The sequence below is a fragment of the Rousettus aegyptiacus genome, unplaced genomic scaffold (assembly GCF_014176215.1).
Source record: "Rousettus aegyptiacus isolate mRouAeg1 unplaced genomic scaffold, mRouAeg1.p scaffold_m13_p_5, whole genome shotgun sequence".
Classification (NCBI taxonomy): Eukaryota; Metazoa; Chordata; class Mammalia; order Chiroptera; family Pteropodidae; genus Rousettus; species Rousettus aegyptiacus.
The window spans coordinates 119981706-119997395 of record NW_023416308.1 but is presented as its reverse complement, the minus strand read 5'-3'; the positions used below and the strand labels follow the sequence as shown (position 1 = coordinate 119997395).

At 56.2% G+C, this 15690-nt stretch overlaps 2 protein-coding genes across 6 annotated transcripts in view; one reads left to right on the top strand and one right to left on the bottom strand.

Annotated features, from left to right (window-relative positions):
* The window catches only part of LOC107503231, a 32490-nt gene extending 27024 nt beyond the window's left edge, over positions 1-5466 (bottom strand). The window contains exon 1 of the mRNA XM_036220262.1: positions 5308-5466. The gene's annotated coding sequence lies outside the window, so the exon portion shown is untranslated. The remainder of the gene's footprint in view (positions 1-5307) is intronic.
* Positions 5467-5677: 211 nt separating this feature from the next.
* LOC107503252 (patr class I histocompatibility antigen, A-108 alpha chain) lies at positions 5678-9086 on the top strand. 5 transcript variants are annotated; one of them, XR_004950758.1, is made up of 9 exons: positions 5678-5835; positions 6043-6321; positions 6522-6797; positions 7412-7687; positions 7810-7920; positions 8359-8391; positions 8535-8636; positions 8739-8831; positions 8924-9086. XR_004950758.1 is itself a non-coding variant. In XM_036220263.1 (8 exons), the coding sequence occupies exons 1-7, from the start codon at positions 5772-5774 to the stop codon at positions 8600-8602; spliced, it is 1107 nt and encodes a 368-aa protein (XP_036076156.1). In that variant the 5' UTR covers positions 5678-5771; the 3' UTR covers positions 8603-8636; positions 8739-9086. The 5 variants fall into 5 exon arrangements, 3 of the variants coding, with proteins under 3 accessions (XP_036076156.1, XP_036076158.1, XP_036076157.1); XM_036220263.1 differs by having other exon boundaries at positions 8739-9086; XM_036220265.1 differs by having other exon boundaries at positions 8487-8636; positions 8739-9086.
* Positions 9087-15690: the final 6604 nt, after the last annotated feature.

Here is a 15690-nt window from a genome sequence, read left to right as displayed (position 1 = left end):
ACACAGCAAAAGCAGTCCTAAGGGGGAAATTCATAGCAATACAGGCCTAACTCAAGAAACGAGAAAAACTCAAATAAATAATATAGCCTTACGATTAAAAAAAACTAGAAAAAAGAACAGCAAACAAAGCCCAAAGTGAATAGAAGGAAATAATAAAGACGAGAGCAGAAATAAATGAGATAGAGACTAGAAAAATGATACAAACGATTAATAATACCAAGAGCTGGTTCTTAAAAGGATAAAGTAAATTGACAGACCCTTAGCCAGACTCATCAAGGAAAAAAGAGAGAAGACTCAAATCAATAAAATCAGAAATAAAAGAGGAGAAATAACCACGGACTCCACGGAAATACAATGGAGCATAAGAAAATACTATGAGCAATTATACGCCAACGAATGGGACAATCTGGAAGAAATGGACACATTCCTAGAAACACACAATCTCCCAAGACTGAGTCAAGAAGAAACAGAAAATCTGAACCAACTGATGATCACCAATGAAATTGAATCAGTCATCAAAAACCTTCCAAAAAACAAAAGTCCTGGACCAGATGGTTTCATAGGCAAATTTTACCAAACATTCAAAGGACAATTATCACCTATTCTACTCAAAGTATTCCAAAAAATTCAAGAAGAGAGAAAGCTCCCTAACTCCTTTTAAGAGGCCACCATTACCTTGATTCCAAAACCAAGCAAAGACGTTTCAAAAAAAAAACAACCACCGTAGGCCAATATCTCTTATGAATATTCACGCAAAAATCCTCCACAAAATATAAGCAAACCGAATTCAGCAATACATTAAAAATATCATACACCATGATCAAGTTGGATTTATTCCTGGGATGCAGGGTTGGTTCGATATCCACAAATCAATTAATGTGATACACCACACAAATAAATCGAAAGATAAAAACCATATGATCACATCGATAGATGCAGAAAAAAAGGTTCGACAAAATCCGGCATCCATTTATGATAAAACCTCTCTGCAAAGTGGGAAGAAAGGGAACATAGCTCAACATAAAAAAGGCCATATATGAAAAACCTACGGCTAACATCATACTTAATGGGGAAAGGCTAAAAGCATTTTCCTTAAGATTAGGTACAAGACAAAGATGCCCATTTTCACTGCTCCCCTTCATTGTATCGGAAGTCTTCGCCACAGCAATAAGACAAGAGAAATAAAAGGCATCCTAATTGGAAAGGAAGAAGCCAAACTCTCATTATTTGCTGATGATATGATACTATACAGAGAGAACCCTAAAGATTCCACCAATAAACTGTTAGAACTCATCAATTAATTCAGTAAAGTAGCAGGTTGCAAAATAAATATTCAGAGGTCAGTGGCATTTTTATACACCAATGATGAATTTTCAGATAGAGAAATTAAGAAAACAATCCCATTTACAATTACACTAAAATACTTGTGAATCAAATTAACCAAGAAAGTAAAAGACTTGTTTTTAGAAAATTATGTCATTGAAAAAAGATATTGAAAAAGATACAAATAAATAGGAACATATATCACATTCATGGGTTGGAAGAATCAACATTGTTAAAATGGCCATACTACCTAAAGCACTCTATAGATTCAAGGCAATCACTATCAAAATACCAATGGCATTTTTCAGAGAGCTAGAATAATAATCCTAAAATTTATATGGCGCCATATAAAACCCCGAATAGCCACGGCAATCTTGAGAAAGAACAAAGTTGGAGATGTCACACCATCTGATACCAAACTATACTACAAGTCTACAGTAAACAAAACGGTATGGCACTGGCATAGACACAGATACATTGAGCAATGGAACCGAATAGAGAGACCAGAAATAAATCCATGTCTATACAGTACTTAATATATGACAAAGGAGGTAAGAATATACAATGGGGTAAAGAGAGTCTCTCCAATAAATGGTGTTCGGAAAATTGCACAGATACATGCAAAAAAAAAAAAAAGAAGAAGAAGAAGAAGAAGCTGGAATGCCTGGAACGCCTTTTTACACCGTATCCAAGGATAGACTCAAAATGGATTAAAGACTTAAATGTAAGACCGGAACCATAAAACTTCTAGGAGAAAACACAGGCAGTAAACTCTGATACTACTAACAGGAATTTCTTTTTAGGTATATCTCCTTGGGCAAGGGAAACAAAAGAAAAAATAAACAGGGCTACATCAAGCTAAATGTTTTGTAGAGCAAAGGAAACCATTCACAAAACAACAGATAACCGACTATTTGGCAGAAGATATGTGCTAATGATACATGTGATAAGACGTTAATATCTAAAATATAAACAGAGCTATACAACTCAACAAGAAAAAAACAAACAATCTAATTAAAAAATGGGCAGAAGACCTGAACAGATACTTCTCCAAAGAGGAAATACAGGTGGCTAATAGACATATGAAAAGATGCCCAAGGTCGCTAATCATCAGAGAAATGCACATTAAACCACAATGAGATATCACCTCACACCCCTCAGAATGGCCATCAACAATAAATCAAAAAACCACCAGTGTTGGAGAGGATGCGGAGAAGAGGGAACCCTCCTACACTGTTGCTGGGATGGCAAATTGGTACGGCCGCGATGGAAAACGGTCTGGAGCTTCCTCGAAAAATTAACAATGGATCTACCTTTTGAGCCGCCCTCAGTGTTCTTCCTCAAGCCTGCCCAGGTCCCAGGCAGCAGGTCACGGTGTCATCAACAGAAGGTGGCTCTTGGGCTGGAACGCAGTGGGGCGATCTCCCCTCAGCTGCGTTTGGAGAGCACTGTGTACTGTGATCAGAGACCCCACAGGGAGTCATCCAGCTCTCTCTCCCCATACCCCTCCTTTGCCTCCCAACCAGCAAATCAGATGTCACTACCTCCCATCTCCTTAGGGAGAAGCTGAAGTAGCTTCCTCCTCTGTGAACACTTACGGCCTTTTTCAGAGGCTCAGGACTGAAGGAAAAAGTAATTTGTCCTGGTTTTAACAAAGGCTCGGAATCTAGGGGTTCCTTCCTAATGCTGAAAATTGGGGGCTTATTTTTCATTGTCATGCATCTCAGTAATTCTGAAGTGACAGGCGGGTTTGTTTAGACAGAGGAGGAGTGGGTTCCTTGCTAACGGCGCTCACGGCACTCCCCGTACCACATTGTGCCAAAGGGTGACAACTGCCGGGCCCCTAAATGTCACTTCGTGAGCCCATGCTTTCCAGCACTGCCAGGCTCCCCAGCTTCTTCTGGGGAACCACGAGGTTCATTCTTAGATCCCAAATGCAAGACTCACAAAGCAGAAAACACTGCAAAAAGCTCCAGGGTAAGATACCCTCTAAGTCAACGGTCTGCGACCTTTTTGGGACCAGGGACGGGTGCTCCTATGAGAATCTAGTGCCTGACGATCTGCGGTGGGCTGAGGCGGTGGTGCTGGCGCTGGGGAGCGGCTGCAGGTACAGATGAAGCTTTGCTCACTCGCACGACCGCCGCGCACCTCCTGCTGTGCGGCCCAGTTCCTATCAGGCCACAGACCTGCACCGGTTCATGGCCTGCAGGTTGGGGACCCCTGCTTTAAGGAACCGAAAGGCCAACCAGCCTGTCACTTTGCTTTCTCTTGACTGACCCTTGGAGATGGTGGGCCTGCAAGATCTGGGACCCCGTATACCACAGTGCCTCTGGGTGAGGCTCTGGACAGCATGCCAGCAATTTGGAGGTCTGGGGACACTGGTGAGATGCCCCCAGAATTCTACACAAAGACAGTCAGGAGAGGACAGAATAAAGGTTATTGTGAAAGCCAACGACCCGGAGCCCATGTCCTGCACGCTTTCCTGGAGTGTGGCATCAGGATACACTCCAGCAAAGCAAAGGAGCAGATCAGAAAGAGGGAGGCGGTGGGCGGAGCCCAGGAAGGCAGGGAAAGGAGGGTGAATACTGGCTGCTGGGAACAGACCTGAGAGAGAGGAGTCGAGAGTGAGGAGTCCAGCTGGGAACCCGGGGACACGGGCTCCATGACGGATGACGGACAGAGAGGGTGACGCAGAGCTCGGAGAAAGTGAAGCTTGGGAAAGGCAAGTGATGCATTAAAACAGGGAACGGCAATCAGAAAATTCTAGAGAGCAGAAAAGAAAATTACGTGAAATAGAATTTGTGCAAATATAAAATAACCTGAAAATTAATACGATCTTATGGACCTGGGAGAGACTCACAAAGCAGAAAGGAAAGAGCCACGTGGCTGCATTGGGAATGGCGTCGGGGCTGGTGCTGGTGCGGAGTTGGAGGGCTTCGGGGGTGGGGGGGTAGCCCTGGAACGTGCTTTCCCGTGATCAGCTGTGCCCGGGAGGAGGAGCAGGCGCAGCCCCTTGGTGTCAGCGCCATGGGGGCCTGACCCGCAGGGCAGAGCTGGCAGACCAGTACTCGCCCGGCCTGCACCGCATCCGCTGGGGGGCCCCGGGCTCTGCGGGGAAATCGAGTCTGCGGAGGCGGCCACCGCCAGCTGGGAAAGGACAAGACACCTTTTCCTAATAGGCCGCCTTTATCGTCCCCTCCCACGCGGTGGAAGTCTCAGTCAGCGGCGCTTAAGTCGTAGCTCAGTCAATCCCAGTGCCGGTCCCAGGAGGCGCTGGCCGATGCGGGGCGGGCGGGGCGGGGCGGGGCGGCTCGCTGGGCAGCGCGGGGCGGGCAGGGCGGGGCGGCGCGCGGGGCGGGGCGACGGGGAGGGCGGGGCGGTGCGGGGGAGCAACGGGGAGGGCGGGGCGGGGCGGCGCGGGGCGGCTCGCTGGGCAGCGCGGGGCGGGCAGGGCGGGGCGGCGCGCGGGGCGGGGCGACGGGGAGGGCGGGGCGGTGCGGGACGGCGCGGGGCGGGGCGGGCGGGGCGGGGCGGGGCGGCTCGCTGGGCAGCGCGGGGCGGGCAGGGCGGGGCGGCGCGGAGCGGGGCGGCGCGGAGCGGGGCGGCGCGGGGCTGCGCGGTCAGGCGAAGACGGTCCCTGTCACAGCTAGGGTCGGGTCCTCCTGTAAGCATAGTCCTGACGCGGCCCCCGCTCTCACTCCCATCGGTTTCCGTTTCTAGAGAAGCGGGTCAGTGTAATGACCGATTACACGGTGCGCCCCGCCCCGTCCGGATGCAGATGCTCCTCACGCTCGGACGATGCCGGCCCTGGGGCTGGGAACGCGCCCCCTCCCCGCAACCGTCAAAAAGTCATTGGCGCGGCCTCTCTGCGCGCCGCCGCGGGCCGGGTGGAGCTCGGTCCCCGTCGAGAGGAAGGACGGCTCCGGCCGCCGCCTCGCCCGCCGCGCCCTCGCCCCAGGCCGGGCGGCCACCCTGGGGCCTTACCGGGACGTCCCGCGCAGGGGTGGCCGCGTGGACCCGCTGACTGCGCAGATGCCGAGCGCGCGGCCCGCCTGGGGTGGGCAGAGTCCCGGCGGAGACCCGCTCACGGTCGGGGTGCCGGGGTGCCGGGGAGCGGGGGTGCGGGGCGCAGCCGAGTCTCCCCCGACTCCAGACCGAGCCGCAGACCGCGCCGGCCCGGCTCCTCCCCGCGCCGGACCGTCGTGCGCGCGGATCTCGTGCGCGCGGATCGTCGTGCGCGCGGATCTTCGTATCTTGTTTTTTCCGGAGCGCCGAGAAACGGAAACTCACTTCACAACCCTCTGGTCGCTTCTTGTTCCCGTTTGTTACCCAGGACGGGGCCCCAGTTCTCACTCGCACTGGTCTCCAGTTTCTAGAAAAGCCTGTTTTTAAAGTCTCCCCGGCGCCGTCCGGACGCAGATTCTCCCCAGACTCCGAGGACGCTGTTTATGGGGCCCCGACCCCTCCTGCTGCTGCTCTCGGGGGCCCTGGCCCTGACCGAGACCTGGGCGGGTGAGTGCGGGGTCGGGAGGGAACGGCCTCTGCGGGGCAGGAGCGAGGGGACCGCCCGGGGGGACGCAGGCCCCGGGCAAGGCGCGTCCCCACCGCCCAGGCCCGGAACCCGCGTCCCGCCCTGACCGTCCTCGAGGCTCTTGCGACCGGGGACCGGGACCGGCGCCGGGAGGAGGGCTGGCGAGTCTCCCCGCTTTGCGCCCCTAGGTTTGCACTCTCTGAGGTATTTCTACACCGCCTGGTCGCGGCCCGGGCACGGGGAGCCCCGCTTCGTCACCGTCGGCTACGTGGACGACACGCAGTTCTCGCGGTTCGACAGCGACGCCGCGAGTCGCAGGGCGGAGCCGCGGGCGCCGTGGATGGAGCAGGTGGCGCAGGAGGATCCGCAGTACTGGGACCAGGAGACTCAGAGATCACGTGACTCAGCACAGACTATGCGAGTGAACCTGAGAACCCTGCGCCGCTACTACAACCAGAGCGAGGCCGGTGAGCGACGGGCCCGGGTCCCGGTCACGACCCCCGTCCCCACGGACAGGCCAGGGTCGCCCCGAGAGTCCGGGCCCGGGCTTCGCCCCGAGGCTGAGGGACCCGATGGGGGGAGGCGGCGGGGACTTCCCCGGGTTTTGCTTTCACTTTGGTTTCAATCACTGGGCGGAGCTGACTCGGGGCGACGCGGGGCGGGACAGGGTCTCACACCCTCCAGGACATGTACGGCTGCGACATGGGGCCGGACGGGCGCCTCCTCCGCGGGTACCATCAGTTCGCCTACGACGGCGCCGATTACCTCGCGCTGAACGAGGACCTGCACTCCTGGACCGCGGCCAACGCGGCGGCTCAGATCACCCGGCGCAAGTGGGAGGAGGTTGGGGCCGCGGAGAGCTACAGGGCCTACCTGGAGGGGGAGTGCGTGGAGTGGCTCCTCAAACACCTGGAGATGGGCAAGGAGACGCTGCAGCGCGCAGGTGCGAGGGGCCGGGGATGGGGGTCTCCCTCTCCCTCGGGCCGGGGCTCCTCCGAGGATGGAGGAAAGTGGGACCAGAGCCCCCGCCTCCTGCGGGCCGGGAAAAGGAGTCCGTGTGGGTTTTCACATCCGGTACCAGAGGGGGCTCGCCCAGAGGGCCCACCTTCCCTCAGGGACACGGAGGGGTGCTGTCTCTCAGGGGACGGAGGGGGAGAGCATCTGGGGAATAACTGGTCAGCGAGCGGTTCCCTTTGACTGTGGCAGCTGCTCTGAGGACTCTGGGGACTTTTTCCTCTCAGGCCACGTTCGCTGCCCCACACGCAGTGGGCCTGAGGTCTAAACGCATCTCGTCTGAGTCATTTGGCCTCCACCCAGGTCAGGAACAGGAATTCCTTCTCTCCCCTTCAGAGACCTATCTCTGACCCCAGCTTGTCTCGGCCGAATTCTTGAACTTTCTAAAGACTAGGAGACACCTATGTCCAGTCTGGTGTCTGGGTTTTGTGCTCCCTTCCCCCACCCGGTGTGTCCTGTCCATTCTGAGCATGGTCGCAGAGCACTGGTGCAGTGTCCCATGAGGGCTGTAAAATTCCTCAATTTTCTGACCCTTCTCCTCAGACCCTCCAAAGGCACACGTGACCCACCACCCCATCTCTGACAATGCGGTCACCCTGCGGTGCTGGGCCTTGGGCTTCTACCCTGAGGAGATCACCCTGACCTGGCAGCGTGACGGGGAGGAACAGACACAGGACATGGAGCTCGTGGAGACCAGGCCCGCAGGGGACGGGACCTTCCAGAAGTGGGCGGCAGTGGCGGTGCCTTCTGGAGAGGAGCAGAGATACACGTGCCACGTGCAGCACGAGGGGCTGCCGCAGCCCCTCACCCTGAGATGGGGTGAGGAGGGGGCCGCGGGCACAGGGCCTCTTCTCAGGGGAAGCGGGAGCCCCCGGAGGACTTCGGCGGGGTCGGGGCTGAGGCCGCAGGGTCAGGGTCCTCACCGTCTGTCCCCTTCCCAGAGCCACCTCCTCCGGCCACCATCCCCATTGTGGCGATCATTGCTGCCCTGGTCCTCCTTGGGGCCATTGGAGCTGTGTTTGGAGCTGCGATGTGGAGGAGGAAGCGCTCAGGTAGGGAAGGGGAGGGGTCCGAGTTCTCTTGTCCCACTGTCGGGCTTCAAGCCCCAGGTAGAGTGTGTCCTGCCTCGTTAATGGGAAGTACCACCCGCACACGCGTTCTTTCCCAGCTGGGGCCCCATCTGCTCACACTTACTCTGTATTAGTGCACGTGTAAACACGAAGGACAGATTCATTACCTTGACGATCCTGGTGATGGGGACCCGACTCCTGGCCGTCACAGGATAAAGGGGAAGGTCCCTGCTGAGGACCGACCTCCAGGAGGGTGGTTGGTCCAGTCCCCACACATGTACTTTCCTTAGGTTTCCTCATCGTGCCCTGGGTCTGAATTCACAGTTCTGGAAACTTCCCTGGGTTCTTGGACTAGGGGGTTTATTTAGCACCTCATTGCCCCCCTTCCCTGGCTTCTCACAAGATGTTTCCTTCCCACAGGTGGAATAGGAGGGATCTACATTCAGGCTGCAAGTGAGTATGGTGGGGGGGGATCCCCGAGACCCTTGGCATAGTGTCATTGGGAGCCTATGGGGGGAGCTCGCCCACTCCCGTGGTTCCTCCGTTAGCCACATCTCCAGTGAGCTCTGACCACGTGCTGCTTTGTCCTACCCCAGACAGTGGTAGTGCCCAGGGCTCTGATGTGTCTCCCGGGGCTTCTAAAGTGAGCCCCCGGGTGGCCTAACTGGTGAGGAGCTGTGGAAGAAGCCACAGGCCGGGTAATGTGCATTCTCTGGGATATTTTGAGCATGTGGTGGAGTGCTGAGAACATCACCACCTACAGCGACTAACCTGAATTTGTTCGTGATTATTTTCTGTAGCATGAGACAGCTCCCGCTTCGTGGCCTGAAGAACCTGTGATTTCCCTTCCTGCAAAGGGCACCGGAACGTGTCTGCGTCCCTATCAGCATAATGTGAGGGGTGGGGCGACCCCGCCCCCTGCCCACTGAACTCCCCTCCCCCACTCTCACCCGCCTCTTCCCTCATCCGTCTCCTGTTCCCGCAGAGGCTGTGCCGTTCCCGTCCCTGCCTTTACTGCGTGTTGCCCTGAGCTGTAACTTCTTACCGCATGATGGAAATAAGAATGTAAATATGAATTTGTTTTTCACTTCTAGCTGTGAAGGGTTTGTACATTATTGAAGTTGATAAGTAAAGGAGACAATGCTGTATTTGAGAGAGGAAATAAATGGGATCACTGGGAACGTTTCAGAACCTGTGTTTGCTGTGCTGAGTTTGCTGCAGGCGGGGAGCGGAGAGGCTGTGAGGACCGCGCGGGGATGGGGTCTGAGCCCAGTCTGTGCTCAGTGCACTGCGGCGGCGCGTCCGCTCCCGCCCCCTTTTATATGAACTTTCAGTACGGTCACTCGCTGGCGCCCCCAGTGGAGGGAGCTCTCAGCTGGCGCCGCTCCAGCCCCCGGGCCGAGCACGCCGCCACCAGCAGGCCGGTCCCCGACACACACCGCAGATGTCACTGGGCTCCCACCTCAGCTCAGGGGACCGACCGCCAGCCCCGCGTCTGTCCCTCCCTCCCGCCTCAGCGCGCAGCAGTTCGCGGCCCTAGGAACGGCTCTGGGGTGGGCGAGGGGCGGGCGAGGGCTCGCGGAGGACACGGTTCTTCCAGGCGCTTCCAGGGGCTTGAGACCCTGCCTTCCAGAGGGCGAACGGCACACAGGGCAGGCCCAGCGACGACAGGGGGCTGTAGCCCTTCGTCCACCATGTTCCCAGCAACCCTGTCACCCCCGCCGCAGGAATTCCGCCCTCCTGTGTGTGAGCTTCACTCCGCCCAGACCCTTGGAGCTCTGCCCAGCAGGCACTTAGTGGGAAATGCCCCCGAAAGACTACGTTATCCCCAGACCGTGTTTTTCTATAAAGGCAGAGTCACCCCAAACCGCAAACAAGTACACGGTCCTTTGTCCCGTAGCCTGTAGAGGGCCTCTGCAGCCGCCAAGGCAGGCCAGGCCGGAAGTTCCCAGATTCCCAGGGTGCGGGCTTCCACCCCATGAACACCCCTGCACCCTCCGCCCCCTCGCTTCAGTGGGCCCCATTACTTTACTACTCCGATGCCCCTGGGAAACACGGGGCACATTTTCCGGAGGGCCGGGAAGGGCCATAGGAGTGGGGGGTGGGGTGGAAGGCACAGCTCCGGACACCCACATCATTCTAGAATGAACACAGCGCCCACATGCCGAACAGCTGGCCGAGGGACCCAGGCGCGATGTGGTTCCCCTACCCCCAGGCGCTGTCGCTGACACCCTTGCGATTGGCCCGCTTCTCCAGTAAGGACGGTACAGGCTTTTACACTTTGTTTTGCTGTTCAGGATGGTTATCGTAGAGATTCCAGGCTGTGTGTATGGGCTTGAGCAGCGGAGGTGTGCGGGAGCGGGGAGGCGGGAGGTGCGGCGCCTGGGTGGACCAGTGGGCTCTGCGGGAGCCCAGGGATTAGCATCCCGAGCAGCCCATCCTGGTATCAAGATGCAGAACACCATCGCCTGGAGGGGCCCCGCACTCAGCGCTCGGGGTCTCCTCAGGGGTGTCCAGAGCCAGACTGGTAGCGCTGCCCTTGGGGGCACAGCCCGGTCGTGGGAGTGCCAAGGCGGGCACAAAGGTTGGAACGAGAACACCTGCCCGAGCCCCATCCCGTGCAGGGCTTTGGGGGCCGGGGCCGAGGCGCCCTCCTGGGCCCCCTCGCATGGGCGCCAGCTGCCCACCTCTTTATGCTCGTCCCCTGCATCCTTCACTTGCTGGACGGCTGGGCACCGTCCCCTCTGACGCAGTGAGCGCTCCACGGCTAGCTGCCCCAGCCCCTCCTACAGGGCCACCCTGGGCTGTCCCAGCAAAGCAGGCCACTCGCTCTGGCCCTGGTGGCTGCAGTGGAACTAAAGCAAGGGCCAAGCTGGGGGCAGCAGGGCCAGAAGTGGGGGAGTCCACCCAGCTCCCGTGGCTTCCTGCAGTGTCCTCAGCTGGCTCATTCATGGAACTGCCCCTGCTGGCACTGAGTCTCTCCCCAGGAACATCCCCTGCCCCCCATTCCAGAAGTCTCCCAAGAAAAAACCACGCAAAGTCTGTGCCATTTATTTCGAGGAATGGAGCATAGACACGTCCCTAAACAAGACCATGGACACGAAAACTGGAAAATGAGGCGATCGGCTCAGAGGCCACGACATAGTTTAAGGCTCCATGTGTGCCTATATGTGCAGGAGTTCACACACACGTGCACACACGTGCACACACGCGTGGCACCTGACACAGGAGCGGAGGCCCAACGTCAGATGCAGCTTGCGGCTGCCTCAAGTATTGCAATTGCATTTATTAAACAGTATAGAACAGGAAGAGCACGTGTCATTCTGAGCCAAGTGGCCAGCTTGGGCCTCCCCGCATGTGCCCTGTGTCAGCCCAGCGAGCCACCATCGAGCACACGCGGCCACACCGCCTTGGCACGATTGGATGTGACGGCGGGCTGTGGGAGGTGCGGCAGGTGCATAAATACCCTGAGTTCCCGTCCAAACGGCATGACCACACTCCCAGAGGTCCGTCGGAGAAGCCCAGTGTCACACCAGCCCCCTCCAGGGTGCCGCTGGCTGGGTCTCAGGACGGCGCAGTCTGCGCATCAGGACCAAGGAAGCCCTGGGGACCCCCCAGTCCGCTCCTTGACCCCCTGCCCATCCAGCCCTGGAGAGTAGTTGTCCGATTGTATCCTCCTTCCCCCGCGGCAGCCAGAGGTAGGGGAGCCATTGACACCCGCGGGGCTCTCTGGGGCCCTGGTGAATGTGGGGGCCTCACACAGCATCTCCACTCTGTCTTCAGGCAGCACTGAGTTACTTGTGGGGACTTCGGAGTCTGGGTTTTGGTCTTGGATTTGTAACAATGAGCAGGACACTGAGCTCGTAGGTGGCTAAAAATGCAAGGGACTGTCTTGAGTGGGTGACCAGCACAGGGGCCCGCAGGAGGGCGGGGGCCTGCGGAGCCCAAGGCGGGCACAGTTTGCAGAGGGCACTGAGGCACCCAGTGGGGCCAGCTCTGGTCCTGGCTCTGCCCTGACCGCCGCCTCGGCTGGCCTCAGTCGAGGCACATCGCGGCCTACTCGGGCCTCAGTTTCCCGATCGTGAATGGAACCCTCCAGAGCCCAGGGCTCTTCCAGCTCAGGGCCCTCAGCTCCCATTGGGTCACAGAACAGCTGGTGGCAAAAGCTCAGGCATCAAAAGGTTTGCTGGAGCTGGTAGGGCCGCCTCCTGACCTTCAAGCTGGCCTGAGCCTGGACGGGAGGCTACACCCAGCCCTGCACCATGCTCAGCGAGGAGAGTGTCCCCACCCCCCGAACCACACTCACCGTGCTTGCTGCTCTGTCGCTGGTTCCTGTGAAGGCAGACAGGAGACCGTGGTCAGTGGCTGAGTGCTGGGAGACCCTCCTCTGCGACACGACGGCTCTGGAAGCGGTGGCCCCCATCCACAGCCGAGGTATGCCTCTGCGCTTGAGCAGGGACTCCCCTAGGCGACACGGGAGGCCCCTGCAGAGTCACCGACCGCCCCCCCCCCCAGCCTCGGAGGCCGGCAGCGCAGTGGCCACTGAACCGTGCTCACTCCCAGGCCTGTGTTCTCCCTTTCGGCTGCTCTGTGCGATAGGACCTGCCCCGCAGCCCAGGTTGTCACTCGGTCCCGTGCGGTGGCTCTAACTCAATGCTACGTACCGTTAGAGAAGCGACGGAACACATCTCGGAGGCTTTTGTCATTTCTTTTCTTACAGAAGCAGTAAATGATGAAGCAGATAAAAGAGACACCTAAGATCACAGGCCAGAGGACTTCGTGCCTTAAAACTGGGAAAAACAGCAAATACCTCTGTAAGAATAAAATGGACTTTACATTCAGCGGCCTCGTGATAAAGAGCCACGCAGGAGACCCAGCAATTCCACGGGGACTGAATCCAAAGGAAACGCAAGCACTGTGTGCAGGGGCGTCTACACCGCAGCGGCCAAGCTGTAAAAGTGACCTAAGTGTCCACAGGTGACTGGAGAGAGGTCGTGGTGGTGTGTGCACACACACACAGGAATAGTACTCGGCCACGAAAAAGAAGGAAATCCCGCCATTTGCGGGAACACGGATGGACCTAGAAGGCGTTATGCCAAGTGAGGAAAGTCAGACGAAGACAAGTGGCGTCATCCTATGCAGAATCTCAAAACGAAGCGACCTCTGAAGGAGGAATCAGGTTGGTGGTTCTTTTCTACTATACCTACGTATAACGATAGAGGCCACCTAAACCTCTTGTGGGGATCACGTCACAATACCTGTAAGTCATCATGCTGTTCGCCCCACATCTACACAGCACCGGATGCCAACCACATCATGACCAAACCAGGGGCTCGGGAGAGGGCAGAATAGACCAGCGAGCACGGCATCTGCACTCGCTGGCCCAGAGGACACTGCCAACCAGTGAGCGGGTGCCTTTCATCCTGGCCTGGTCTTTCCTGGGGCGGGGCCCCAGGATGCGCTGGGGCGGGGAGGAGGGGCTGCCCCAGGTGGGGACGCCTGAGGGTAGGTAGGACCAACACCCTCCCCCCTGGGTGCTGCACCAGCGGCAGGTCTCAGATGGGCCCGAAGGACTCATTCGACCTTGAGGGTGTGTGCCGAAGTGAAGTTCTGAGCCCACCGAGTGGTGTCCAGGCTGCGTCTTGGGTACAGGCCCTTCAGGAGGCGGACAGCTGGGTACCACAGTCGGCAGGGCGGGCAGAGCCTGGCCATGGCTCTGGGGACCGACGAGGCCTGCCTTGCTCTGTGTTAGCACCGCAGGTCCCAAGGTGAACCATGAACATGGGTGTCTTGGCCTCTGGCCCTGGTTTCTGATACAGGGCTCCCAAATCCATCCCAATTTCATCAGCGACAGGAGAGTCCTCTGTCCTAAAGAGATGACTCTGGCTGGGCTCTTGGGTAGGGGCTGATGACCAGAAAGATCAGGCCATGATTTGAGGCTTAGAACTTTCAGCCCGACCGCCCATCCTCTGGGGAGGGGAGCAGGGCTGGGGCGGAGTAGTAAGTGGTCGTGCGAATGTGACGGAGCCACCGTACCGATGCCAGAAGTACGGGGTTCGGAGGCGTCCAGGCTGCCTGATGATCCGTGTGCCGGGAGGCTGGCGTGCCCCAGCTCCTGGGGACACCAGCTCCTGGATGCGGGACCCTCTGGACCTCACTCCACGTATCTTCATCTGGCCGGTCACCTGTGACCCTTACGTTACATTTCCGAACATACCAGTGGACACAGGTGAGTGTGTTCCTGAGTTCTGTGAGCTGTTTCGGCAAATAACTGCATTCAAGGAGGGGGTGGTTGGAATCTCCAATTTGTAGCCACGTCAGAGAGAAGCTGTGGGTAATCTGGGGATCCTTGATTTACAGCTGGCGTCAGAAGCACGGGATAATCTCGAGGTGTTGTGGAAAAATCCGAAAACAAATCCAGTGAAAAACCAAGCAGTGACTCGGAGAGAAGGAGAACTCAACTCTGTCACACGCGGTCCCAGAGGAGCTAACACTGTGAAAGTCTGGGACAAGAGCACAGTCACAACCTTCCTCATACACAGGGTTTTACATGAGCGGACTGGTTGATTCGAGCTCAGATCCTTACAAATTGGCGGGAGTTGCTGCGGTTAGGGCGGGAGTTATCATGGGTCACCGGCAGCTGCAGAGTGTCACCAATTGTACAGATACAAAGTGCCACAAGACGTGAGGGCTGCTAGGGGTACAAACAGTGACATGGACAGGTCGAGCACAGTGCAAGCGAGCTCTGCCCTGCAACAAGAATATTTACAGAAGCAGAATAAAAAAGCCGATTAGTTTTTAATGAGAATTTCTTACATTTCCTCTTCAGTGGCGCCGGTCCCTTAACCTGTGCTTTCTGTGGTAGGTGAGTTTAGTTTTAGAATGAGACTTTTTTCCACAGTGGGTGTATTATTTTGAATTCCCACTAACAGTGCATGACGGTTCCGATTTCTCTACACTCGCCAACACTTGGGTGTCCTTACGATTTTTTTAATGTAGTTGCCAACTAATAGGGATAGTTGGTATCTCATAGTGGTTTTGATTTCCATTTCCCTAACGATTATGTGATTTGCAAATATTTCCTTCTTTTGACTAAGTCTCTTCTGGGTATTTTTAGTTTTCTTGCCTGGGCCTTCGATATCATATCAAAGAAACCGCTGCCAAATCCAATGTCATGAAGCTTTTCCTCTGTTTTCTTCTAGATGTTTTATCATTTTAGTTCTTACGGTTAGGTCTGTGATTTGCTTTGAGTTAATTTTTCTGTCTGGAGTAAGGTAACGGTCCAACTCATGCTTCGCATGTGGATGTACAGTTTCCCCGAAACTTTGTTTGGAAAAAATTGTCCTTACTATAGAATCATCCTGCCTCAAAGGTGTGTTAGTTTAAAATGTGTTTTTAAGTCCTTTAACAGATGAGTGACTAACAAAATGTAGCACATTCCCACATACGTGTCTAACTACTATTCCTCCATGAAAAGGAATGGAACCCTGACACGTGCTACGACAAGTGTGGATCTTACAAACACGACACTGAGCGAAAAGAGTCAGACACAGAGGCCCCGCGCCACATGATCCCGTTTGCATGAAACGTCCAGAAGAGGAAAATGTGCGGACAGAGAGCGGATCCCTGTCCGCCCGGGGCTGAGGGACGGCAGCGAGGGGAACTGTCGTCCCGTGGGCACAGAGATCCCTTTCGGGGCAGTGGTGACGTTTCAGAGGTCGACAGAGTTGGTGGTCACTAAACGGGTCACTT